The sequence below is a fragment of the Lonchura striata genome, chromosome 8 (assembly GCF_046129695.1).
Source record: "Lonchura striata isolate bLonStr1 chromosome 8, bLonStr1.mat, whole genome shotgun sequence".
Taxonomy (NCBI): domain Eukaryota; kingdom Metazoa; phylum Chordata; class Aves; order Passeriformes; family Estrildidae; genus Lonchura; species Lonchura striata.
In genome coordinates this window covers 32,455,944-32,483,153 of record NC_134610.1, presented here as the reverse complement: position 1 = coordinate 32,483,153, position 27,210 = coordinate 32,455,944, and the positions used below count along the sequence as shown (strand labels likewise).

General features: G+C 41.2%; 1 protein-coding gene across 2 annotated transcripts in view; it reads left to right on the top strand.

Annotated features, from left to right (window-relative positions):
* The window catches only part of ZNF804A (zinc finger protein 804A), a 145,347-nt gene extending 125,632 nt beyond the window's left edge, over window positions 1–19,715 (top strand). For both annotated transcript variants that reach the window (XM_077785157.1, XM_021543118.3), the window contains 2 exons: window positions 13,530–13,660; window positions 16,027–19,715. In XM_077785157.1, coding sequence (XP_077641283.1) covers window positions 13,530–13,660; window positions 16,027–19,291 — 3,396 coding nt within the window. In that variant the 3' untranslated portion in view covers window positions 19,292–19,715. The remainder of the gene's footprint in view (window positions 1–13,529; window positions 13,661–16,026) is intronic.
* The last annotated feature ends 7,495 nt before the right edge of the window (window positions 19,716–27,210 follow it).

The following is a 27,210-nucleotide window of genomic DNA, read 5'->3' as shown; positions in this document are numbered from 1 at the left end:
AAAACATCTACATTTCCATGGGAACATGGAAATGTAGATGTTTTAGAAAATGGAAACCTCTGGAGAAAACAGCCAAAGTTCTGGTGAGATAGGAAGAAATGTCATGATTTGCCTCTGGATTCTATAGCTGTTAATAGGAAAGGAAGCAAAGAAATTTTAACCCAAATTTGTGAAAAGGTTTTCCTCTGTACTTTGATAAAAATGATTGTGCAGTTGACAAAAAAGATTGTGCAGTTGACAAAAAATAAAACTACAAGTACTTTGGTGAATCAGCCAGGAAAATAGTGAGGTCACTCACAGGGTGCTCCTGCTAAATTAAAGACCAGCAAAAGCACCTGTTTCAATTCAATAGTGTAAATCTTGTGCAAAAGCAGGGAATCTGGTCTGTAAATACTTATTAATTGTGGAGTGCTCTAGCAGTGCTTGTGTGGTGCTTGAGGATGGTGAGAGGTTTGTTTGCAGGGCTGAGAGTTCTTACAATAAGGTTCTTTTTCTTTCCTTGTCTTTGTAGGAAGAGCAGGCAAGGGTTTCACAGCTCTCATCGATGCTTCTTAGTTGCTGAGTACTTTGTTTCTTTGAGTTTGCTGTAGAGAAAGAGAGGGAGGCACTTTTTAAACTTTTGTAAACATACAGTTATGTTGACCTTGAGATGATAAAGCTTCTGCTCTTATTTTCCATTTTCTGTGGCAATGCTTTATCCAAAAATACCTTCACATGGAGTATAGACATTTTAAATCTGTCTTCTGCTGAGAGATACAGAAGGTCCACCTAGTTAATTGCCCCTGTTATTTATGTGCCAGATAGATGGCTTTTTATGGGCTATTTTTTCTTCTTTTCATCAAACCTTGAGCTTATGGCAGTTCAGATTTCAGAGTTCAGTGCTGTAGGTAGTGCTCTCTGCTATCTTCCTTGCAAATTGGAACCTGTATCATGCCAGTGGATGTATTTCTATCCTTGCTGTTGCTGCTGCAAAGAAAAGGTACAGCAGGTTAATGTCAGTTTTCTTAGGAATTGCTTTCTGCCTTTAGGACTGAGATTTGGGTACGTTTCCATTCGGTAATGAGCTTTACGTTATTAGCTAATTATTGTTTTTCTTAATTTCCTGGTGATTCTTAATCAAGGGCAAATTATCTCCTGATAGGTTCATATCTGACTGGGGTAAAGAAATATTGCAATGAATTCCTTCTGGGTTGTATCGGAACAGAAACTGGTCCTGCACATCAGCTCTGTCTGTCATGTGTCCCTCAAGGCTGGGCTGCCCAGCCAAACACCTTCTGCACTTATGGGGGTGAAAGAAGCACACCCAGCATGCAAAGCCAGGAATTTGTTAGTTTAGCTTGAACAAAAGTCCTAACAGCCTCACAGAAAGAATTATTATTAGGCCAATTATGATCATACAGGCACTTACAGTCCAGATCATCTAATTATAAGAGCTCGTTCCTGATAATGATACAGATATAATGAGCTTTCTAGTGTCTGATTCTTTTCTGGTGTTAATGGTCCTCCTGAAGAAGAAAAGTGAGGAGTTATTGCAAGTTGTCAGCAATGTGAGTTCTTCATGTGGGGGAGTATGATGTTGGTATCCTGTGTGCCAGGAAGAAGGTGAAGTTAATGTTGGTAGTTTCTTTCTCCTCACTCAGGTCTATCTAGGGACATTGTTATGTGTTTATAGCACAAATACATGTTCCACTTAGTTTCTATTTATCCAGTGCTTCATGGTAATTTTCAAAAAATCAAATTTGCAATGTATAATAATTTTTACTTATGTTGGAGATGTTTTCACAGAGTCCCAGATTGGGTCAGGTTGGAAAGGACCACAGTGGGTCATCTGGTCCAACCTCCCTGCCCAAGCAGGGTCATCCCAGACCACATGATTGGGAATATCTACAGGGAGGGAGAGTCCACAGTCCCTCTGGGAAATCTGCTCAGTGCTGGGTCACTGCTCAGAAGTTCTTCCTTGTGTTCAGGTGTAACTCTCTGTGCATCAGTTTGTGCCCACTCCTCTTGCCATGGTGCTGGGCACCACGGAGCAGGGTGCCCATCCTCTCACACATCCTGCAGGCACTGACAGACAGGGATGAGGCTCCTCCTCATCTCCTCTGAAGGCTGAACAGCCCAACTCCTTCAGCCTTACCTCAGGAGAGATGCTCCAGTCCCTTCATCATCTTTGCCACCCTCTACTGGACCTGCTTCAGCAGCTCCATGTCTGTCTTGTCTGAGGAGCCCAGAAATGGACACAGCACTCTGCATGTGGCCTCACCATGGCTTCATTTCCTTTTTATCCCTGAACTCGCTTTTATCCATATTTTAAAGTTGCATTCCTCTAGCAAGCAGCAATGTAGCATTAGTGAGTTGTTTATAGCTCTGGGGCCCTGCTGCCATCCCATTCCTTCCACGTTCAAGGCCCCTGCTGTGAACTTGTGCTTGTCCTTTTGGGAGTCTCTGTCACAGTCTGTTACAGTCCTGGTTTCCCACAGCAGCCTCCAAGCTGTGGTTTACAGATAATTAAAGGAGCACTTTATTAACATAGCATGGTGATGCACACATCCCTGCTCTGCAGTTGCTAACATTTCACTCTGCAGAAGCAGTGGGGCAGTAGGAGATACACATAAATACAGACTTGCTGGCCCAACATTTTTTTTTAATGGTAATATCAGTGGTGTTTTTCCAGAGTTACTTTGCAACATGCTTCATCTGCATCACTGAAACTGAAAACATACATCAAATCCTGGTATTAATTGATCTTGCCTTGCAAGATGCAGCTTTTATATTCAAGATTTTTTAATTTAATTTGGTGTTTCCCTCCACGGGCTCTGTGTGTATGATATTACAGATTGGCTTAAGGATAACTAAGATTTTGTCTGTGCCACTTTGCTGTGGCTGAGATATGTCAAAAATTGCAAAGGCTCATTTTTGTCTCAGTTTTCATTGGTCAGATTTATTTTATTTGAGGAAGCTTGTCCCAGTCCTGGGATAAGGGTGGCAAGGACCAGCTCCTGCTGCTCAGAAGCAATTTTTGAGCAGAGGCTTCGGACAGCTCGGTGATTCAACATAAAACTGTATGAGAAAGGGATTGTGATTTAGCTCTGACATAAAGAACTAAAATAAAGAGCTCACTTTGGGGGAATTCATGTGTCTCCTTCAGCCCATCAGTTATTAGTGTATCCTTCAAGCGTTATGGGAAGTAACCTTTAGAAGACCTAACTGTAAATTTTAATTCCTCACTTTTGGTCACTGTGCACATTGTAGAGATTAGAAAGATTTAAGATTTGGTAGGTTCATTTCAGTTTCTGTGGCAGACTTTCCTAAAATGTCACTGACCAAAGAGGCTGAAACTAGAGAACATAGACTAAAAATGTCTGCTATCAATTTTTAACTTGTTTGTAGAAAGGGTATTATGTCCTCCTGCAGCCAGGAGGGAGTAAGAGTCAGAATAGCAGCAGGATCCTGCAGAGAACTTCAGCACTGGAGACCCAGCGACCACTGTGGAAAGCTGATAAATGCCAGTGGACACTGGTAGGTGTTGGAAGGCACTGGAGTGAAGAGTTGTTGGACGGAGTCTCAAAGAACTCAGGAGTGCCAAGTACATTATTCATGCAGAAAACAGCAAAGTGGTCTCCAAAATGAGCAGAAAGCAGCTGAGCCATCTAATCTTGTGTGTTGATGGGAGTATCCATTTTGTAACCTAATCCCACTGCAGAGCCATTCTAAAGGGAAATCCAATTTTCCCTCTCCAAAGAGGTGTAGAGGTGACCTTCCTCTGAGAGGATTTCTTGGTGAAGAAGTGGTTGCTCCTGTGAAATGCTTTATGGAATATGAATGCTGAGCAGACAGGGATTTTTCCATTAGCTTAGAGCTCTCTGGATAGACTTGAGAAGAAATGTTGTGGAGCTGTCAGTATTTATGCATAGAAAATTGTAACTGGCCAGAAAATTAAGCACAGATCAACATTTCTCATTCATTGATTGGTGCCCACCGGAAAATATCAGGAAGCAGTGGCTCCTTGAATCAAAATTTTGGTTGCAGTAAAGTCAAATGAGAAAATATTGGATATGCCATGCTCAGAAAGATTATTCTGGATGCATAAACTTTGCTGCTGGAGTGAAAGGAATAGTGGTGGATCATGCTGTGGGACCAGGGAATGGCACTTGATGTCTGAAATGATCCAAAGCTGGGAAGAGGAGCTGTGGCTGCTCACGGCACCCACCCCACATGTTTGGCCACCTGGGTCTTCTCAGAGGAGTGGAGTTAAGCCCTTTTCTCTATCCTTTTCTCTATCCATTATAGGAATAAATATTCACTTGTCAGGATTTACAACATTACATGTGGTCAGTGGGGGTTTTGGGGGGTTGTTTTGTTTTGGGGTTTTTTTTGTTTTCTTGGGTTTTGTTTGGGTTTTTTTGTTGGGTTGTTGTTTTTTTTGGGGGGGAAGTGACCCTTAAAGAAATGATGTGTACCAATCTTTTCTTTAATCTTTGTGACTAGGGAAGCTTTCTTAAGTGCTGCTGAAAACTTTAATGGTGAATTTGAAACCTTCTCTCCCCATGAGCTCAGCAGGAGTTTCTCCATTGACTTCAAGGGAAGTATAATCAGGCCTAGAATTATTAAAATAAATACCTTTAAACTACGGACCCTGTAACCACTTTCCAGATGTAGAAGCCTGTGTCAGCTTTATGCTCTTTTCATTATCTGGTAAAATTATTTTGATAGGTGAGATGCTAATTCTGTACTTCTGTGTTGTTTCCTTTGTGTGTCCTTAATATTTATGGAATATTCAGCTGATTTTTGCTGAAGTTAACAAAAAAATACCCTGCAGCTTGCAGTAAGCCCAGGCTGTTGTTACACACGTGGTTAGCAGCTATCACAGTGAAATATTCAGTGTGCAAGGCTCAGCAGTTCTGCAGGCTTAAAACAATGTTTTTGCACAATGGCAACACTGCAGCCATTAAGTCAGCTTCAGGAAACAGAGTTATCTTAAAACAAAGGCAACAGAAGTGTTAATTTATGCTTCATAACCTGTTATTTGTCAGTCCTGGAGCCTTGTTCAGCTGTAGTGCTATCAGCATCCTGCAGCAGGGGATGCTGGAGAGGAGCAGAAATGCACAGGCACTAGAAGGGTGTCAAATCAAGTGAGGCTTCTTGTGCTGGGAAGAGCATTAATCATCCCATAATGAAGTATGTGTTTGCTTCTGGCAGATAATTTGAGAAAGAAAAGAAAAAAGAGCTAAGAAATTTCTTTTTCCTTCTATTGCTCCCTTGTATATCTTTTGCAGTTATATAATCAAGAGTAATTAGTGTGATATTCATCAAGGGAAACTAGCTTTCATGTATCTTACAGGTGCAAGTGTGAAAAATATTTAATGTTCTGATTTTCCTCTTGATTCTGAAGCAGTAATGTTTTCATTAGGTTTTGCTTTTCATTTTAAGCTCAAGAGTAATTTATTTTGCCCCATAAAGTTAGGTAGAGAAATCTAACTTGAGACAACACTCTACAAGATGCTTAAACACAAGTATGTAGTCTCAAAAACTAATTATGTTTCATGAAAAATTAATTTCAGTCTTTATATTAGAAAATTAGAAAATACTAATATAAATTTGCAGTTGTATAACATAATACATGTATTTTACATATATTTTGGTAGGTTCTAAATGTAAGAGCTGTCTCAACAGTTCTCTTTTGCAGACTGCACAACAAAGTGTACTACTGTGTATTGTACAAGTGTGCTCATGAGCAGCTTAGAGTAGTTTAAGAAAATTAGCATCACATCAATTCATTTGAAGTTAGTGAAAAATCATTTGAGTCATGAAGAATCTAATTTTCTCATCAGGCCCATGATGGATGGGTAAAGGAATCCCAACCTTCCTTTCCTCTAAATTCATCCCCACTTCTCTCCCAGTCTGGGATGATGATCATGGCACTGCTAGAAAAAGAGCAGTTTCACATCTACTGAATCAACATTCTCAGGAATATTATGGGCTCCAAGGACTTCCTATTTTTAAATCCTGCATCTAACCATGTGTGTGTTAGATTTCTTCTAATATTAAAAGTCCATCAGGAGGGAATGGCTGCAATCTGTGGTAGAAATATGAGGGGGAAAGGATTATTCACAGCCTGTATGTTATTTTTTGTCATCTGGAAGGCTTATTATTTCACCATTTACAATGTGGTTCTGTTACAAAGTCGTGGGGTTCTTGGTATTTAAGAAAAGTTTTAAATTTCGGAGCTCAATGTGAGATGCATACAGCCATAGGCAGAGGCAGGCAGAAGCAGTTCCTAATTTAGAACAAATTGAAAGTTCTTGCTTTTCTATTGAAAGCCAGCAATAGATTAATGTTATTTTTTAAAGGCCTCTTGAAAGCAAAAGTGAGTGGCCAGTGTGGTCCATACACTGACGATGTGAGGAGGTGACTCCTGCACGAGCCAGAAATCCTACAAATGGTGTTTGGGAGGAGTGGAGACAAGATCAAGTAAATGGGGATTTTCATGTTCAATTCTGGAATTTCTGCAGGGTTGGAGATGCCCCAGCCCCTTGTGGTGCCATGTCCTGGTATAGTGAAATGTGGCAAACCCCAGATCCAGGGAAGAAATGACAATGTCTGCTCCAGATCAGGAGGTTTTATTAAAACTATACTATTTAAAGAGAGACTATCCTATTCTACATACTTCTTACTCACCTATCTGACTCAAACCCGTGACTCTCTGCTGAGAGCCCGAGCCACAGCTGGATCCATTGGTCACTGACCCCAAACACCCTTCACCAGAATCCAGCCCAGCCATCACTGCAGGTAAACAATCTCCACACCACATTTCACTGCAGGTAAACAATCTCCACACCACATTCCACATGGGGAAAGCAAAGGAGCAGAGATAAAGATTGTTTTCTCTTCTTGTTTCTGTGCTTCTCCTGAGACACAGAATTCTGTCTCTCTGTCCAGAGAATGTGAACGTCACATCTTTGCCACCCCCCTGGCAGGAAGCTTTCCCTTACTCTGTCAGCAACTTCCAATGGAGTGCTGTTAAAAAACCCTCTTGTTCCTTTTCTCTTTCATAGCAATTAATTCCTTGGTGGCAGCATGAAAAGGAAGGAAAAAAGTCTATTAATTTCTTTCTTAACTCACTTCTTTTTTATTTCTCCTTTCTGTGGAAATAATGTGCCTTGTGTAACTTCTGCTAGGGAAGGCCTGCAGCACTAACAGGGTATTATAATTCTTTGGGTATTATACTATCATTTTCTTGGGACTTTAATTTTTTTCCTCTAATCTTTATAAGAGGAGAATTTATTTTTTAAAATAACAATATGAAAGCTATTGTATGTAGAATTGAAGACCAGAGCACAAGGGAGGAGATGCTGCCCCGTTGTGCTTCATGAAGGGGCCTCCAGCTTCAGAACAGTAAAATATATATATATATGTTCTCACAAACCACTGAAGACAGAAGGAAAATATGTGCATTTTACATCTTAGTAAGCAATGTTTTCTGCTGTAAATGGCATATTTCATTCCCCATTTGAGCGTTTATAGGTGTTACGTGAGCTGTGTTCTAGTCAGTTATTATTTATAATTGATTAAGCTCGATGCTCTTTGTGAAAGATACTAATCTGCTTTGGTGTGACAAGTGTTTATCTGATGAGCTCTTGTCACTCTGTTTGCCACACCATAATTCACATAAAGCAGCAGTATCCCATCCCAGCTAAGAGGGAGTTCCTGCCAGCAGTCCTGCAGCATCCAGAGAGAGGGGAATATGCACAGCTTCTAAAATCATCACTAGAAACTAAGCAACACTCATATTAATACTCATTACATATCATAAACCTTTTTTTTAAAAAAAATAATTGAACACAAGCAAAAAATTAGCTTTATTAAAAATATGTTTTGTATCATGTATATATTTCGAGGGAAGAGATTTTTTTAAAAATAAATCCAAATGCCAATTTTGTCCCACTTCCACCACACTGGTGAGCTATCAACCCATGTTGCCCATGTTGAGGTAATTAGGAAATTTTTGAAGGGCAGGGAGGAGCTGCAGTGGACTTCCAGTTTCTTTTAGGGTACAAATAGAAAGGACATGATCTGGAGAACTTGGGATCTCCTGCTGGACTTGAGATGCACATGCAGCACTGAACATCCCATGTCTTCATGATCCCAGCCTGTCACTGCTGGGCAGGTGGAGAAGGAGTGGACTTGGCCTTTTATTTTGATGAGTTTTTTTTAAAAGCTAAAACTACATAAATTAATGATTTTGTGACTACTGGGAGTACAGTCATTTTTCCTGATAAAATGAGAAGACAATAAAGCATCAAAATTTGATGTCATGGCTGTTAAATTCTGTAATTTTATACTTCCATTGATCAGAAAATGAATTTATGGCTATGTATTTTCAGCATTGTAAAAGTCCATGTAATTTAATTTTTAATCTAAGGTCAAAAGTAAATTAGCATAATAATATCTGAACTGCACTGCCCTGAAATCCCCTGACAGACATATTTCTGACTTCTGCTATTATAAAAACTGATCTCATTGGTTCCAGACCCTGTTAAAGTTGTTCCTAGATAAGCTTTGCAGGGGTAGTTTATGAGAGCCTGTGTGAATAAGCAGTCCTTAGATGATGCCTTTGTGCTGGTGGGATGGCTGTTTTTTCTGTGGGATATTAGCACCACAGAGAGAGCCTTTATCAATCCTGATGCTTGTTATGATTTCCCCTTCAGTCTCATAACCTTTGTTAAAAATCTCACTGCTTTTCTTCAGAGTCAGGTCTGACAAAATTAAGTTGTGTTCAAAGTTATAAAATTATTTAAGTCTGGGTTTTATCCTCTCCCCTTCATTTTAACACCTTAATGCCCTAGTATTCATGTACATTGGGTTTCACTGTTCAGCCTTTACATGCTTTTGTTTTCCTGGTTCTATTTATTAATTAATGCCTTCTCTGTGTTTTGAAGGTCCATTAGTTTAAAGGGCTAATACCACAAGTGTTTAAACCTTGAGTTTAAAACAAAAAGCCAACAGCTGCTTCTCAGTGTGGCAGAAGTCTTGTAATAACAATGTAAGTGCATGTAATGCCATCATGTGTCTTTGGTTTTGAGAGGATTTGATCCAGGGGAGGATTTCAGGCACCTGGCTCTGGCAGCAGAATCTGGGCTTGTGACTTCTCTATTATAAAATGCAGGGGAGAAATAGAAAACCCATAATTAGGAAACCCAGAATTGGGAAATTCAGAATTAAGAAACTTTTTGAAAAGCAGCATGCTGAAATGAAATGTAAATGGGGAAGACAAGGGTGAAGTGAAGAGACCAGGAATGGGGTCCTGTTAGAAATCCTCTTAGGATTCCCTTGATTTTTCTTACACTTGTCTTCCCCAGCAAGCTTGGGAACACCAAAGCTCTATGGCTGTGAGTGAAGTGCAGCTACACCTGAGTTTGAAGCTCCTGTGGCCATCTCCTGGAGAGTTCCATCCATGTATAGATACACAGGATTCTGTAAAATCCTGCTTTTCATCTGGACTGATGAGCCTCAGCTCAGCACGATGTACCGGGCGTACTAAGATACCTGACAGTCTTTTAGAAATAGCTAGGATATTTCTGCTTCAGGCCCTGTGTTACAGTTGGAATTGTTAAAACAATCCAGCTCCCAGAGAAAGCAGCCCAGTTGCAGGATCACTTCACAGGGCTGGAGTCAGGGTCAGGCTTCCCATCCCTTCAGGCTGGGCAAAGTCATTTGCAAACCAAGGGCTCCGTGCTCTGCACCTCCAACGTGGCAAGGCAGTGTATCAGGATAATGATGAAGGCACTGAAGTCTCTTGGAGAAATGTCATTTAATTATTCATTGTGAACTGCTGGTTGAACTCTGCTGGCTGGGTCACACAGGTTTTTGAGCTGCTTTGTAAGCAGAGGAAAATGCAGGAGGGAATTCAATACAGTATCCCTGCCTGTTAATTATTTGCCTACTGATCCATGGAAAAACCCAAACATTACAGGCATTAAACTAGCTATTGAAGTTAGCATTAGTGAGCAGCTCTGCCACAGGCAAAGGCAGAAAAATGATAAGGAAAAGATGGTTTATAGGAAAAAGACACACTTGTTTTTCTGTTGCTGCTACTTTCTTTGAACATCTTTAGGGGGGTCCTTCTGGTGCTAAGAATGCATGGACTAATGGTATGATTGGGTAATATCTCATTTTCATTTGCATAATTCAAGTGAAACCAGCATTTTTTCCCAACTAAGGGCAGCATAAATGCAGTGCCAGCAATCCCAAGTATGACTGAGTGCAGGAAGGGAATGCAGGTGATGATTGTTCATCACATAGCTAAAAAAACCAAAGTAGAAAATAGCTACAGTATGAAAAAAAGAAAAAATGGAGGGGACGCAGTTACTCATTTAGGTGATCTTTTATTTAAAGGAAATAGATTTTTGTTTTTTTTTTTGAAGCACCAGGTGCATGTCTTGTGGTTTAGAAGTAGGAGGAATTCCACTTGGAATGCATTTGCAGAATAAAGACCTCAGGAGCTGCCAAGTACATTCTTTGCAGACTGTTAAAGCACTGCATGAAAGACTGAGATTCCAGTTGTGAGAAGAAAAGAAACAAAGCCCAAAATCGTCCACTTTCTGCTAAGACCAGTTTTCTGTCCAGAAAAGGGAGGCTGTACCTACCAGGAGGTCTGACAGGAGGGGAGCTCTGGGTTCTCCAGAAGAGAAGAGCAGGCAAAGGCTGAGTGCACAAAACTTGTGCCACTCCTCCTTGTAGCTATCCAAGGAGAAAAAATTAATTACTTAAAAACTGAGAACAGGCGTGGAGTGCTGCTAACTTAGCAAGACTAAAGGGTTCAGAATCTGGTCAGACTCGAATCACTAATTATAATCATCCCAGTAATTGCAGAAAAGTACTGCAGCTGGGAGGTGATTATGGATTTGTATACACCTCAGCTTCTCCTTTTTAAACCGTGTGAGGCAGCACCCTATTATCTTCCTTTTGTTCCCTTACTTCTCACTTACTTCTTTGCTTAGCACTGCAGGGGAAAAACACACAGAAAAAATATTGAGCTCCACAAAATGCAATTAAATCCTCTCTTTAAGTGCCAAGGGCTGGAGGTGAGGAGGGGAAGGAGCAAATTTCATCTTTTCTCTTGTGTTTTGAGTACTCAGAAGTTGCCTATGAAATGAAGTACTTCAGGTTTCATGAGTGGCTAGTGGGAGGCAGGGTCAGTATCATGCTATCTAGGAAAACAAGAGTGCAGAAGGGTAAGATATGTTCAACAAAGATACTCCACACTTCAAGTATTCTTTTTCTGGGAAAAAAGATATCATACATCTAGTTTTGAGTGTACTTATAACCTTATACTGTATTAGCACAATAAAACAAATTTCTTATCAGTAGAAAATTTTGATATTTATAAAATATAAATGGTGGAAGATGTGATTACATTTCAGATTATTTTTCTCTATCTATCAAGGATATCCAGGCATTTGAAAAAGAATGCAAAACTTGAAAATAGAGAGTGGCACTTATTTTTTGCAAGTTTGTTTCTCTGAATGTTTCTCCATATTTATTTCTTGGCATTGAATGGGCTGCCCAAGTAGTGTTAATGTCACCCAAAATGGCAAAGACTAATTCAGTGTGTGACTGAATATTTCAAGCTGGGTTGGACTCATAAGGATGATGGAGTCCAACTGCTTGCCCCTTTGCAGAATCACCTAAAACTAAGCCATGTGTCACCAAGAACCAGCTGGTATGTGTGACGTATCTTTCTGTGAAAAGGGGAAAGAAAAATTCACAAAAGGGGTGAAATGAAAATAATTGAGAAGGAGCAGGAGGACACTGCTGACAGTGTCTTGCTGTGTATCTATTATGTGTGTCAGCAGTGGTAACAAAAGCTCTTAACACTCCTCAAACAATTTGAAGTTAGAGTTTTTGCTTCTGCAAATCATTGTGGCCACAACACAGCCAGTCATTAGCCCTAGACACTGAAAGGGGTGGCACGTTACTGGGTTCTTCCCAGAATTGTGAGATAATTGTTTTGTAAGATGATGGCATCAGACTGTGAGCCAAAATCAGGGCACACTGAGGACCAGTGGGGTTTGGGACTTACTGGAATACATGGCATGAAGAACAGGACAGCCCTGCATATTGTCCTTCTGTGATGTAAAGAAAATGAGATTCCCTTTTTGTGTGGAGAGTCAGAGCTGAGCACTTCCATTTCCCTCCAAAGAAGTAGGCTGGAGATAAAATCCCATTAGATCCTGGTTGTATCTGTAGAACTGTGTCAAGGTCGGGATTGAAGGCACTTGAGAGGGTGTTTCATGTTCAAACTCAGGTGTTTATTGTTTCTTATCAGTGAAACAGCCTCACAGCCATGAGTTCTGCAGCCATTCATTAGCAAGGCATAAAATGGCCAACTATCTCTTGTTACAAGGTATTTTTAGACTAAACTATCCAAGAAAGAAATGACACCTAGATTATTTTCCCTTTAACCCAACAACTGACCCCTCAAAGCCCTCAGTGTGGACTTTTCTGTCCAATTACAAAATATCACCCAAACCCATGAAGAAGAAAGAAGGTGAAAAATAACAACCTGCCTCTGCACTAAAACCTCCATCTTGCTTCATATATTTTTCTATATTCTAAAACTCCAAACTCTTAAGTTTTCCATCCTGTGATATTACACACTTCTAACCAACTATACACCTGTAATCCCAGTGATGTTAATCAATTTTGAAAGCCTTCTCCACAGCCCCAAGTCAAATGCAGTGTTCTGTTGTGGGTCTGTGCCTTTCAGCACAGAAAGTTTAAAATTCTCAGCATCCAGGATTCCAACACAACTGCTGTGTAAGACACCAGTGAGAGCAGGAAACACAGGCTCCTTCAAAGGGACAATCTCCCCATTTCAGAACACAACACTTCTCTGTCCATTGCATCCCTTGGAGATCCCTGCTGGGTCAGGACCCTTTAAGAGCTCTAATAATGGCAGCACAGAAGCTCTCAGGAATTTTGCAGGTGTTGGCATGCTGATAACATGGCAGGGAAGAGACAGAGGGACTGTGGGAAGCTCAAGGGAAGAGCTGGAAGGTCCCTGAAGACAGGGACCTTCTGCAGAGCAGCGGTGACAAGTGCCGTGCCCAGCATCTCAGGCAGAAAAATTCCAGTTTTTATATCATCTGGGGGGGGGGTCAATAGGCTTTTGAGAGGCCTTGCAGAAAAATACCTGTGTTGCTCTCATTTTTTATTGATATCTCAAAAAGCAGTTATGCTGTGGGGAATGTTTTGGGGAAGAATCATGAACAAAATTCTGGGTGAACTTTGCCTCATCCTACTGAGGCTGATCTACATCATCACAAAAGCTACAGTAAAAGTTGCTAGGTTGTCTCTAGCCTGGCTAACCTATCTCTAGGTATTTTGGTTAGTCCCTTGAAATCCTGAAATTTGTTGAATGGTTAGGTTTGGAATAATTGATGCTGTGGGCACTTCCCAGCAAGTAAGAGTCATTACAGTGTTTCTCATCCCAGGGGTTTTTATGTGCATTATGTGGCTGTTTCTTGCAGAGGCTGAAGGAACTGAAGCAGAGGGAGTTTGCTCGAAATGTAGCATCTAAGTCACGAAAAGATGAAAGAAAACAGGAGAAAGCCCTTCAACGTTTGCACAAGCTAGCTGAGCTAAGGAAAGAGAGAACCTGGTAAGTCCATAGCTGCTCAAACAGCAAATATACTTTTAAATAAGTCCTCCACTGTTAGCTGGTGCTGGGGGATGCAGGAGACCCTTGGCTGTAGCCACACACATGAATTTTTAGAGTGTTCTGGAAGCGTTCTGTGCACAGGATTTGATTCACACTGTGTGCAGGAATGAATGTTTAACAGTGCTTTTTCAGCTGAGCTAAAATGACACATATTTTTAGTTTAAAAAAAAAATGTGTTTCATATATATTTCATAAAACCAGGCACTTTGGTTGAAAGCTGAGTGAACTAGGTCATGCATTTGCAGGCTGACACTACTTCATTGATGAGGTGAGGAACACAGTCTGTCTCTCTAGGATGTAACAGATCTCTGCGATTTCGTTTTCAAAATGCTCGCCTGGGAAAGCATCCAGAAACCTAGCTTTAGATCTCAGTAGCCAGATTTTTTTACATTAAAAGGTAAATACTCCTTTTTCCCTGCTCAGCAGAGTGTTTACTTCCCTCTGCAAAAGTGAGTCCTTGCTACTTGTACTTTTTTGGTATTGTATCTAGGCAAGTTGTTGAAATTAGTGTTAAGCTTGCTTGTTGTGACTGAATTCTCAAAATATGACACAATTATGACACTGATAAACCACTGAAAAATATATGTGCTTGTCACAGTGCAATCTCTGGAGAAAAAAAGAAGGAAAAAATGTAGATGTTCATGTGCAAATGTTTTCTCTTTATTCAGCCTTCACTCCTCCAAAGATGAACTAACAGAGAAGTCCAACTAAGCTGCAGCTCCTATTCAGAAATAGTCTCTTTATCTGTATTTGGATGGTGGACAGTGTCCTGAAACAAAATCTGAATGAACAGGTGCATGAGACATGAATGTTGTGGGGTCTGTTTGACAAGAGAGACACAACACTTAACTTTTTAATCTTCTGGTGATAACTCATGTGGAGACTCTTTCTCCTCCATGAGTGTTTTAACTGTTTATATTTTATACTTGAGTAAATTAGATATCATTCCTCCTAAACATCTTCCAAAAACTGAATTTTGCATATTGCATGAGAAAGAGGAAAGAGAAACTTACTGATTTCCTTTTTCCATGCTAGTGAAGCACAGATTTTTCAAACCTTTGTTGTTTCTGGATTATTTGGGGTTTTTTTAAATATCCTTTTGCTAGTTCCTGAAGGAGAATTTCTATCTGAGCCTGATTTATCTATTTCATTATTGCTATTTAGTACTGCTTTGCATCCTTAGAGGTGTGACATAGGCAGACACATAGGATATTTTAAACTGGCATTATCTAGGCTGGTTCTGTAGAAGTCACCCTTTTTCTCTGTGAAAGAAAGGATTTGTGTGTGGGTTTAATATACATTTCAAATTTATAAAGAACTGAGCAAGGCAGGAATTCTCATGAGGACTTCCTTTCTCATAAAACTTCTACTTTAATTTCTAGACCTGATAGGATAAAGATATTATTCTTCATCTCAGCACTACTTGGGGGTCCTAAATGACTCTTGAAAGTTTTACCAGTGACTCATCAGTGAGTATTGCTCTGCACTGTAGCACAGAGTGATTTGGCTACAACAAACAAACAAATGGTTTTAACAGAGGTCCATTACTCCTAGTGCTGAGCAGTTTTTGTGGATCCTGGAAAATTGTCAGCTTCTACACTTTTTGCTCTTCCCTTTGCTTCCTATTAAGTCAAATAGAACAGATGGGAAGAGGACATTAAATGAAGAACAGAAGTAGACAGTGATAAATTTTTTTCTCAAGAGGGATGAATCACTTACTTTGCTTCTGCCAACTGAAATCCTCTCCCCAGTTTTATTTTTCCATGAAAGAAATTGCTGAGATGGCGATGGTTTGGTCTGTGCACACAAATAGGATGGGAGCTGCTGGGGGATTGCCTGTGGGCAGAACACCAGTCACTAGAATGATGACTGCGTGGGAAGTGCTCTATGAAGCACTCTCTGTTTTAATGTATTTTGTAAAATGAAGGAATGTAAAACTGCAATCTGTAGTAATAGTGTAACCATGGTGGTCTGCTGGGAAGAGAAGCAAGATTTCTGTGGAGACAGTTTCTTTGGCCAGTCAGTGTGGCTAGGAAAATCTAACTACTTTGTAGGAATATTAGTCCTTCAGCTGATAACTTCACATGAAGGAGCTGGGATCATAACATTTACTCATCTTTTTTTTTTTTTAGTACTAGTCAACTGATCTTTATTATAAAAGATGGCATTTTCTTCTTGTCTAAATGTACATATCTACGGAGTCTTCCTGTTTCCTTAAAAAGCTCCCTTAAATACCAGTGTAATACCATGTTTCTGTCAGCAGTTCTCTCAACAGTATTGACTCAAGGTTTCATTTTCCTTCCTAGTGCTCCTGGAAGCGGCCCTATGTTCAAATCCACCACAGTGACTGTGCGAGATGATTGCAATGACATCCCCAAAAGTGCTGCCATAGATTCTGCCAAGAGCCAGGATTTCAGCTGTACACTAATGCATGATGCACAGAACTGCAAAGACATTGCTTCTGTTATTTCTTCCGCTCCTGGAGATGCAGGTAGTCATCAATCTGACCCTAACAAATGTGGAGATCAGGTTCAAGGAACTCAAGGACACAGAGTTGGGTTCTCCTTTGCTTTTCCTAAGAAAGCAGCAGTCAAGCTGGAGTCTTCAGCTGCTGTTTTCTATGAGTTTAATGAGGAGACCTCCATGGAGCATGGATTTAGCAGAAGGAGCAGGTTTGTTCCGGGAACGTGTAACCTTCAGTCTCCTTCAGCAGCAGAAATAGTTGTGTGCCCTGAGGAGAAACACAACTGTTTTCACCCACTGGTGGAAAAATGCGTAGACACAGCAGAAGCTCCTGAAGCTCAGGAGTCAAAAGAGCTGCCCAGTGAAGGGAGCAGCGTGCTGGAGAGCCCAGCTATGCCTGCTGCCATGTCCCACTCGAAGCAGCTGCTCTCCTCAGACACGGATGGCCACGGTGTGGATGTTGGCACGGCTGAATTAGGGGACCAAAGGCTGGCCCTGGTTGCAGACAGTGCCCAGGTCCTGCCCCTGGACAGCAGCGGGCACGAGCTGCAGGCAAGCAGAGCTCCCGTGCAGGAACTTGTGGAGGATTGCTCCTCTCTGCAGGATGTTGCAGAGGAAAGTTGTAATGGTGGGAACAGTGATCCACCCGCAACTGAAACGGAAAGAAGAAATCTGGGGGCTGATGCAGCAGTTCCATCCCCCTCTGAAGAAGGTAGTGGAGCCCCAAAGAGCAAACCGGACATATACAAGAGACCTTGTCAGCCCTTTGTTCCTGTTCTTAGCAAATATGGATCAAATATTCTTCAGTGGCCATCAGAAATGTTAATTTACACAAATACAGACCCATCAATTTCTTACAGCTGTAATCCTTTATATTTTGATTTTAAGTCATCAAGAGCAAGTGAAAGCCAAGAAAAGCCCAAGCATCAACCAAAAATACCTCATTTGCACCATAAAACTGAATCTGATCATATCTTAGTCTCAGATTTTACAAAAAGACCTCCTTCAGAGTGTGGTGATTATGAAGTAGAAGTGAATAAAAATGTGTGCAACTATACAATACCCCTGTTAAGTGATGTTTCCCTCTTCAGAAATTGTGACCTTGCAAAAAATCAAAACAAAGTGTCCTTGGATGAGTCATTCAGGATTAGAAAAATAGAAAAGTATCACATATCTCATAACCCCTTACGACAAAACACTGTGATAGATGAGAAATACAACAAAGTCTGGATCAAAGAAGGCCATGAAAAATGGCTTCACAAAAGCAGAAAACGGAAAAGGAGAAGAAAATTATGTCATTGTCATTATCATCACTGTGGAGACACAACAGTAGCAGAAATGGAGATGTCTCCAGTTACTGAAAAAGAAGTTACTTATAGAGATGAAAATAAATATCAGCACCTCCAAAATAATGCAGAGAAGTGCAGGCACGATGCAGGAAATATCTGGTTATGTGCAGGTGAGGTGCAGCAGTCACAGCCAAAATTCGGCATTGAAAATGGTCCTAAGAGAGTTGTGTCTGCATCAGATCACATACACTGGGACAGAGGCTGGTGTGACTTTTGGAGTGCAAAAAACAGTGGCCATCACCATGGTTGTAAGGGACCCCACAGAAAGAGCAGAGCGAGCTCCCGGAGGCAGGCAAAGCAGCCGAGCTCCAGGAGGCACAGCCTCAGGCACTCTAAAAGGTGCTGTAGCTGGAAAGCCAGGAGGTCAAGCTGTAGCCCAGAGCATAAATGCTCAGGACAATGCAGTGAGGAGAAGGGGCTGAGCCAAAACCAGTCCACAAAGAGAGGTTATAGTGTTCTGACAGAAGAACCCGAGAAACCCCACCGCAAGCGGAGGCAGCACACCTATTCCTCTTCCTCGGATGAAAGCTCCTGTGGACAGGCCTTATCAGCAGAGGAATATCTAAGGCAAGGACATGCTTTAGGTGCCTATCACAAGGCAAAAGGGAAACGCAGGAAAAGGAAGACTAGGATCCATCACGTTTTCCTTGACAGGAATGCAAAAAGCGAGACCTCCGAATCTTCCAAAGAAAATTCTGAGAATTCTACGTTAAATATTATGGGGGACTTACTGACTCAAGACAATCTAGAGGAAACTAGTGCAGCTCCTAGAGATGCGGATGCAAAAGATAGGGATGAAACAATGGAGCTGGAGGAGAGCAAGCCTCCTCTGGAAAGTGCTGGCCCGCAGGTGCTGGAAGACGATAAACCGGCGGCGTGTGCAGCGATGGAGAGCGCACCGGCCGCGCTTCCCGATGGCATCGTCACAGGTTCTGCTGCTTCTGCCGCCCCTGAGCAGAGCGCTCCAGCAGCTGCAGTCAAACAGGGTGCTCCCCAAGAGGGAAAGAAAAAGGAGAATGCCAACAGCCGCGAAAGTCAAGCCCGTTACAAAGTTCCCGTCCCCAACAGGCACTTGGAACAAAGCGCTCCTAAATCCTATCTTTGCCATTATGAGTTGGCCGAGTCTCTACCGCACGAGAAAATGGGTGAGGTGGCCGGTGAATGGGTGCAGTGTAATCCCGGCATATTCAGCAGCCCGCCGCCCTTGCCATTCAAAGAAGCACACGTGAACACTCACACCTTTCTAACCACCGAGCAGTTAATAGCCCCCTTCCCGCTGCCCGAGCAGACTCTGCTCTTCCCTCCCGACAGCCCCGAGAAGTTCAAGGAGCTGCCGTCGGAGGCGTATCAGCAGATGGTGCCGCAGTCCGTGCTGTCGGGCAAAGTGAAGTTCGCCTTCGCGCCGCCGGCCGTGCAGCCGCCGCTGCCGCCGCCGCCGCCGCTGCGCTCCGCCTCGGTGACCACCATCCAGCACACCGTGCTGCAGCAGCACGGCGGCGCGCTCAAGCTGCTGCAGCCGCACCAGCAGTTCCTGTCGCAGGTGCCGGCTCTCTCCCGAGCCCCTCTGCCCGCCGTGGCCGTGGCGCCGCGGCTGTGCCCGGCGGGACACGCCGCGCTGCTGGCCCCGCCGCACCTGCCGCTGCTGCCGCCCGCGGCGCTGCCGCCCGCCCCGCTGGCCTTGCCCCCGCTGCCGCACGCCGTCTTCCCCTCCCTGCTGGCCCCGCACCCGGCTGTCATCCCCCTGCAGCCGCTCTTCTAGGACACCAACAGCCTTTGCTGTTTCTGCAGTCCTCCCGCCCCGAGCTTTGCAAAGCGGTTCTGGGAACTAAACTGGTTAAAATCCCTCGTTCCTCGGGAAGCATTTACTGTAAGTATAATGATGCAACGAACGTTCATGGCAAGTTCGGACCTATACTATCGCTAAAGCACTGAATAGTCTGATACTGATTATGAACTCTATATATATATGTGAAAATCATGTCTTAGAATATGTATAATGTATATAAAATATATTTATAGTTCTATAACTTATGTTGTAAAGTATTCACTTTTTGTTTTTTATCTTTGTGTATTTGCACCTATTTAATGTTTAGACAAAGCTGATGCACTATGTTTTGTACTATGTTCTCTGAAACTGTAAATCTAGTGACAAACTATCTCTTGCAATAAATTTTTGTTAACTACTTAAGTATATCAAAAATCTTTCATTATAAGCCTCATGGATGTTCTTCCATATCCTTCTGCAGCTGAATAGCATCCTCTGCCCCTGCTATGTTGGGATAACCAGGTTTCCTACACGTCAGTGATTTATCAGGAAGGCTCAGAGGCCAATACCTCGAGGGCAGCTGTCTCACCAAGCCAGAGAGAAAGGGTAATAGATGTGTTTGTGTTAGCAGCTTGATGTCGCCATGACAAATTTTGCTCACTTGTACTATGTGCACACACTGCTGACTGGTGGAGCTGATCCCTATTATACTAAACCACAGAAAGGCAATGTAAGAAATATAATGCTGGTGATGGAAGGGGAAGAAAGGCCAATATTGACAGCAGTTTGGTTTCGAGGGAATATTGCTTGTAGTGGAAAGGTAGAGCCTTGGTTCCACCAAGCAGTTTCTCTGATGGCCCACAGGTCTGTTGGAGAGAAGTCCTTGCTGCTGGGCAGTGTCTGAAGGCAGCAGGAGCACAGCAGCATGAAGGGGAGGTCATGAAACCCACCAGGGTTTGATAGAAATTCTTACCTCACTTCACCTCTCTACTTCCTGCAGCATTTCACTAAAGAAGCAGAATAACAGAGTAGAGGTTAATTGAAGTAATAATATACCGCCATTGTTTCTAACTGTATTTCAGAGACTTCTCCCTACCTCTGCAGCCTTTTCATTGCTGTCAGATCTCACCCAGCTTTAGCTGATGAAATCTCCTCATTTGCTTTAGCATGAGGTATATCAGAGCCATGCCTTCAACGGTCCAGAATAAAAGCAGAAGTCATTCTGAGATGGAGCCATCCCTCTGAGTTAAAATGAAGTGTTATCATGTGAGTGAAGCCAAGGATTTGCAGCATGAAGGTTAGTGCTAGAAGTAGGCCTTCCATGATAAAAGGTAGATAGGCTCTCCCAATTAATTACTTCTTTTCACCTTTTTATATACTATAATAAAATCATATAAAGTTGAACTGAAAGAATAGAGAATTCTAAGTATTATTAATATACATTGCATATTAATAGCTACAGGCGTTAATAGTTTGCAAAGTAATGTTATATCTTACAACATATATATCTGGATCTTATTTTCTGCATCCATAGCATTAGAGCTTACCTGTATGGATATTGCAATTTTAGGATAATATTACATTAAAACTATGGCAGACAACATCTTGCCACTGTGATTACAGAGTCATCTGCTCCAGGGACGTGAGTTTCCCATATTGTGTGGTTGCAAAGGGCTAATCTGTGTTAAAAGGCAAAGAGTTGATAAGGAAGAGCAGATGAGCAGCCAGGTTCTGGAGAGTGCCCAGATTCCCCACCTGAGGCTGCAGCAGGGAGTGGGAGTGGGGTGCACCCACCCCTGTAATGCCAGAGGGAAGGCATATTTTCTCTAGGTCCAGCTGCAGGTGAATGCCCATTTCTATTCACATGGTACCTAAAGAATACAGGACTAAGTGACTTTATCCTCCTTTATTTCAAGAGTCTGCCTGCACAAGGTGTTTGTCTCCACCACCTCCTGTGGCCGAGCACTGGATTCTGTTGGAAGTGGGAGGTTTGTCCTGGGTCACTTGGGTCCCTTGGGTGACATGTCCTGGCCTCTGCCCTTCTGCCCTCCTCTCTGGGAGCCAGCACACACCGTGCCCTGCGTTCTGATCTCCCGTCAAAGACAAAATCCATCTCATTGCAGAGTACAGTAAGAAAAACAAGAATCCACATAGGACAAATACGGTTGCACATTCTGGCAGAATAAAAACAGCCAATTAAAAATTTTCAGTTGCAATTTTCATTGAAAAATCTCATCTGTGAACTTGGAAGTCCACATTTTTTCACCAAAATGTTCCAACAGCTTTGAGTTCTTCTTTTTCCTTACAATTTAAATTATTTTAGGTTGTTAAACAGTTTTAAGACATTGCACAATTCTTTATTATCTACTGTAATTGCTGTTCAATAGTGTATAAACTATTTAAAATAAAAGACTAATAACCATAAAATGTAATAATTTTCTAAGATGGTATTGCCTTTAATGCTAGAACTGTTTGTATATGTGACTTCATATGTAAAAGCAAAAGTAGTATAAAAATAAATTATAAGTTAAATTTCAAATTGAACACACTAAATTAAATTACCTAATGAAATATTCTTTTGAGTTTCTGATTTATTATTAAACACATAACTTCTAGTAAGTTATATAAGGGTAGTTCTTTTTTTGTATCTTTTATCTAGTATTTTAGATTAAATGTGTGTTTTTATTCCATAAATTGGTAATCTAATTTAGAAACAAAAACTATTGCAAGTAATAAATAATTGATTTTTTTAAAAATTCTAAATAAATTCTACCCAATTTCTTAAAGCTAAGTAATTTACTTCTGAATTTACAAATTTGCACAGATCTAGACTGTCTATCCTCCTGGCCACTTTGCCAAATTTAGAATTTACTGGGATTTCTTCCTAGTGCAAGCAGTAAAAGTGTTGCTCCCAAAGGGCAACAGAATTAGACCTTGGGATCGAGCCCTATGTGAAGTTAGAGAATTTGTGATTTCCCAGAGCAGCTCTGAAAAGGAGTCTGTTCCATTGAGATGAAAAGAAAATCTTTATTTTGGTCCTTAGAAAGTTGCAGCCTGCCCAGACTGACCTTCCTGGGGACATTCCATTTCTCAGGTAATGTGAGCCATGAAATTACGGTCCAGAGGAGCTCTTGGGCATTAAGGAACGTTGTGAGGGACACTTGGGAGTAACTGGGCTCTTGTCTTGTGTCTCTTTTGTCTGTAAGTACACAGAACTTTTAAAATGTTGCCAATATATGCAAAGAACGGGGTTGTTAATTTGGTTTCCTTCACAATCTAGAAGCTGCACGAGCTGTTAATTGCTGGGGAGAAATCACCAGATTTCAGATTCTGCGCGAGTGAGCGATGGGCTGTGGCCCACGGAGAAACTGCAGGTCACAGACTTTGGGAAAGGAAACACTTTGTATGGAGGATCATTGAGTGAGAACGTTTTTACCTTTCAGATTAATCAAACAACAAAATGGTCATGAAGAAATGTCTTCCTTATTGAAATGATAACTTTTTATTAGCTTGTCAACTCTTTGCACGTGTAAGAGTCCTTTTGGGTATGGTATTGAAACAAAGCTTTAGAAGGTAATTGGAACATCCAATTCTCTTTACTCCTGTACATGATGATGTGATGCTAATACAACAGATCACATGGACATAATTTTTCTGACAAATTTCTTTGCTGCAACTGTGCTTTTCCCTCAAAATACTTGTTTTCCGTTATGATAATATTAACTTGATATGCTGCAGTTAAAATACAGCTTTAAATATATTTGTTCAGATTCTTCCTTGGTGTAAATTTATGTACAGCTTCTGGCTTATGTTTGTTACTACCAAAAATCACTCGTGCTGCAATACCCAGGGTTTTGTTAACTGCCCCAGATTAAGGCAATATATTATGACCATGTGAATGTATTTTGAAGACAGCTCCTTTTATGTAAGTAAGGTGGTAAATTTTAATCTGATGGGTATTTTGCTGTGGTGCTCAGAGTCTACATGTTCTAAACTCCATACATTCATTTTCTGCTCTCCAATTACTGTACGTTGCCTAAAGGCTTGTGTATGTGTAGCAGTGCACACATTTATGCAATGTGCCTACCAGCTGTAAAATATTACAGTGCTATATTAACTCTCTTTATTGAAAGTAAAGACATTTTTACTGTATAAAGATCATTGAATATTTTTAAATTAATATGACTGACTATCTAAATGTGTGTGTTATTTCATAGATCACTTTGATTTAGTATTTGCAGCAGGCATGGTTTTGTACATTATGTCCTTGCTTCTCCTCTTTACTTCAGGAACACTGTAAAATTTTCTCTTTTTCTCTGTGACTAAGATTATCAGAGTTTATGGGAATTTGCTTATTTATGAAAATGAACCAGGCTATTTTATTACTTTCATCTGCAATAATTAGTGTATACCAACTTTACGAATTACTTATTTTTGCTTCAAGCTTCTCTTTTATTTTATGGATATTATAAAAGTTAGGGAGAATTTTTACCCTGAGTCTAAATTTTGACCTGTTAGTGACTTTTAGAAACCTATGGAATCTAAGAAAGATTTGCCATTAGTGTTACTTAGGATTTATTTTGACCTGAAGCATTAGGCCTCTTTATTTATTAAAACTGCCTAGTACTTGCTGCTTTCAGTTAAATAATAATTTCATAAGGTGTGATAAGGAGCACAAACCAGTAAAGGAAAATGAATCAATTTTTAATCAGTCTTCTGCCTTCTTTGTTGTCAAGTCGTTTATATAATTAATGACTATAAAGTTATATCTTTAAGATTTCTGTTCTGTATCATCAGTGTTTTGAAACACGTACATGCACCTTCTAGTCTAATACCAAAGAGAAAAACAGTTCATGGGAATGTTGATTTCTCTACCTGTACGGGCTCACTTAGACGTTTAAATAAGTAGAACTATATTAATACAATATGCAGGTAACAAAATGCAGCAGTAGTCTTTATTTTTGCTGGGATAAAATCAAAATGTGCAAATCCTTGTAGAGAAAAGCATTAGTAAGCTTCAAATGTGAACCCACTATGAATACAGTATTATTTATAAGAATTAAAGATGGTTGTTAAATCAGAAGTGGTGTTTGTTTGCTATGAATGGGACTTTAAAAGAGAAATTTATTTTCCTCAAAAGAAACAGCAAACAGGGAAATAATTTTGAAAATACTTGTTTTTAAATCAGCTGGATACACACCTGTGTACCTTTCCCATGGATAAGAAACAGCAAGTAAGTGTTGAACATTCAAAATCCTACATGTCATAAGGAAAAATTTTACACTTCTAGTGCAGTCTTACCTTGATTTAATCCAGTGAAACCTGCAGGAGGAATTAGAAGATTCATTTAAATGAATGTATTTGCACTACTGTGATTACAGAGAAAGTGAAGCCCAACTCACGCCCAAATTTTTTGTTGCAATCCAACTCAGATTTAACAGCCTAAGTAACTTGACCCCAAACCTTCTTGCATGCAACAGACTTTTCTATAAATGGCTTTTATGTCACCAGAGTGCTGGCAAGAATGACAGTGGAATCCAGTGACATCTCTCCTCCCTGTCAATAATGCCCACTGAAGCAATCACTGTAGGAGATTGGACAATGCCTAAATCATACTTTTTTGTGGGATTGTAAATGGAAATGGAACCTTACTTGCATTTTGTGTTTATACATCTACAGGTGTGCATGTGTGTGTTTGTACTCATGTACCAGGTTACTGGTTTAGGATTCTTTTTTTCCTAGGTGTAGTTAAGTAGTGGTAAGAATATCTTATTTCAGATGTACATAGCAGAAGGGAAGAAATCATTGAAGGAAGGAATATTGACACAGAATAATTAGGAAAAAAAGTGGTTGTAATATAATGAACCCATCTTTTCCTCTTGAGGGTGGAAGGAAGTTGCATAAAGTTATTTCACTTGCTTTTTATTGGGTGGCTCTGCTTTGTATCTTTTCACCACTGAAATTAGCAGTGCTGCTTGCCTCAGCTGGTCTGTCAATCCATCAGTGTCAAAAAAAAAGTCAGGTTAGCAGGAGAAAATCTGCATACAATTTGCTCTTTATAAAGTCCCTTTTCTCTGTGGAGAAATTATTCATGGAACAAACCCTCAGTGTGCAAAATAAGCCGGTTGCTCTCCCTGCCACTGCCTACAGCTGCATGTTTGCTCACCTTTTTTGAACTTGTCATTCTCCAGGAGCAGAAGAAATGAAGTTATTTTCTTCCAGTGTTACCAGTTGAAGAAGACTCAGGTCTCCAGCTGGGTTTCCTCAGCTCTGTTGGATGTTGGTGCAGTTGTCTGCTCATGGCAGAGGTCAGTCAGGACTCTGTTCTTGAAGCTGTAAGAGGACACCCAATCTTGAATGGTGGGGTATTTTGTGGTTTATTTTCCATAAAGTGATGTGGGCCATGGGATGTGTAATTGGTTAATAAAAAAGGCAAAATGCTATTAAGGTTGTAAAAAGCAGATTAAATAGAAGCTAAATGTTGGGGTGAGATACAGAATGTCGATCACAAAAGGTTTAACGGGGGAGTTGTGCAAGGTAAGAAATTGATAATGAATAAAAAGAGCAATAGTAATAGTATTTTACATACAATGTAAAATACCCTTACATAGACAACATCTGTGCAAGAAAAAGCAGCCCTGATTCAGCAGTCAAGTACTGGGAGCTGCATTTTGGGCAGCAGGTTGTTGAGGGAAGCAGTGTTGTGTGGGGTGTAGGACAGTATGCACAAGGAATTACTACTCTGAAGAAGGTCTCGAAGGACAACAGAAAGTGGTTTTACTTTTGGAGGGAAGGGAAAGGCAGGGATGAGGGGGGTCAGACCTGCCAATATTCAGGAGCAGGATGGTGGAGCAAAGAGCTACAAATGAGGCTGGGTGGAGGGGAGGCACTGCTGCAAGACTTCCTAAAGACAGTTTCCATAAACTCTACTCAAGCCTGTAGAAATTAATGATAATTAATCTCTAGAACCCCCCTGCCTCCTTTTTATTCCATTATGCTGGGTGGGGTACTGTTGCAGCATTTCTGAGAGAGAGAGGCCACGATTTATGTTTGGAATGAGATTTGAGCTACTCCAGCTTAGGCCTCAGATCTGGGCCTTGTGAGGCCTTCCAGCCTGTGATGCAGTTAGAAATTAAGAGTTTGTGGCACAATTAGAAATTGAATTAAGGTGTGATGGGGAGCACTGGGCTGTCTGGGTGTGAAGTAGTTTAGGTTTATAGTGTAAGGGACAAAGACAAACAATGTTCGCTTGCCAGTCAGAGTGCCTTTGTAAACTGTAAACTATATAGAAGTGTATAAAAACTGCCATCTTCTCTCGAATAGAGGGAGAACGTTGCATGAATCATATTGGTTGGATGTGCGTTCTGTCCTGTCCAGCTTTCCCGTTTTATGAGGTCCCTGGTCACAGGGTACCTGTACCTGTAACCCCAGGATGGTGAGGGCTGCTTTTCCTGCCTCAGCCCAGTGCAGCGTTAGCATGGGCTGTGGCACGCAGGAATCCTGCAGTAGCTCGGGGACTGATTACCTGGGAAGGTTAAAGACACAAACAGCTCTTTAGAGTGTTTTTCAGTTGCAGGGAAGCACGAGTGGAGGAGTGCAGTGCGTGGGTGAGAGGTTTGACCTGAGATGGAGGTGTACCAGGCTCTGTGTGCTGCTGTGTCACAGTGGCACATCAAAGCTGCCTCTCCATCTTCAATTATCATGCAGGCTTTTGAGGCTTGGAGGGGCTGAGAGATGCAGCAGCAGGAGCAGCTAAATGTGACACGATTCTCCTCCAATGCTGCAGCTCCCCAAACATCCCTCTTTGCAAGATGTTTTTAAATAAAACTACATGCCTTTTGATGGCAGTGAAGGCTGAGACCCCTTTCCAGGGAGCGTGGGTGTCTGGGGAGGTGTTGGCTGCTTTACATTTC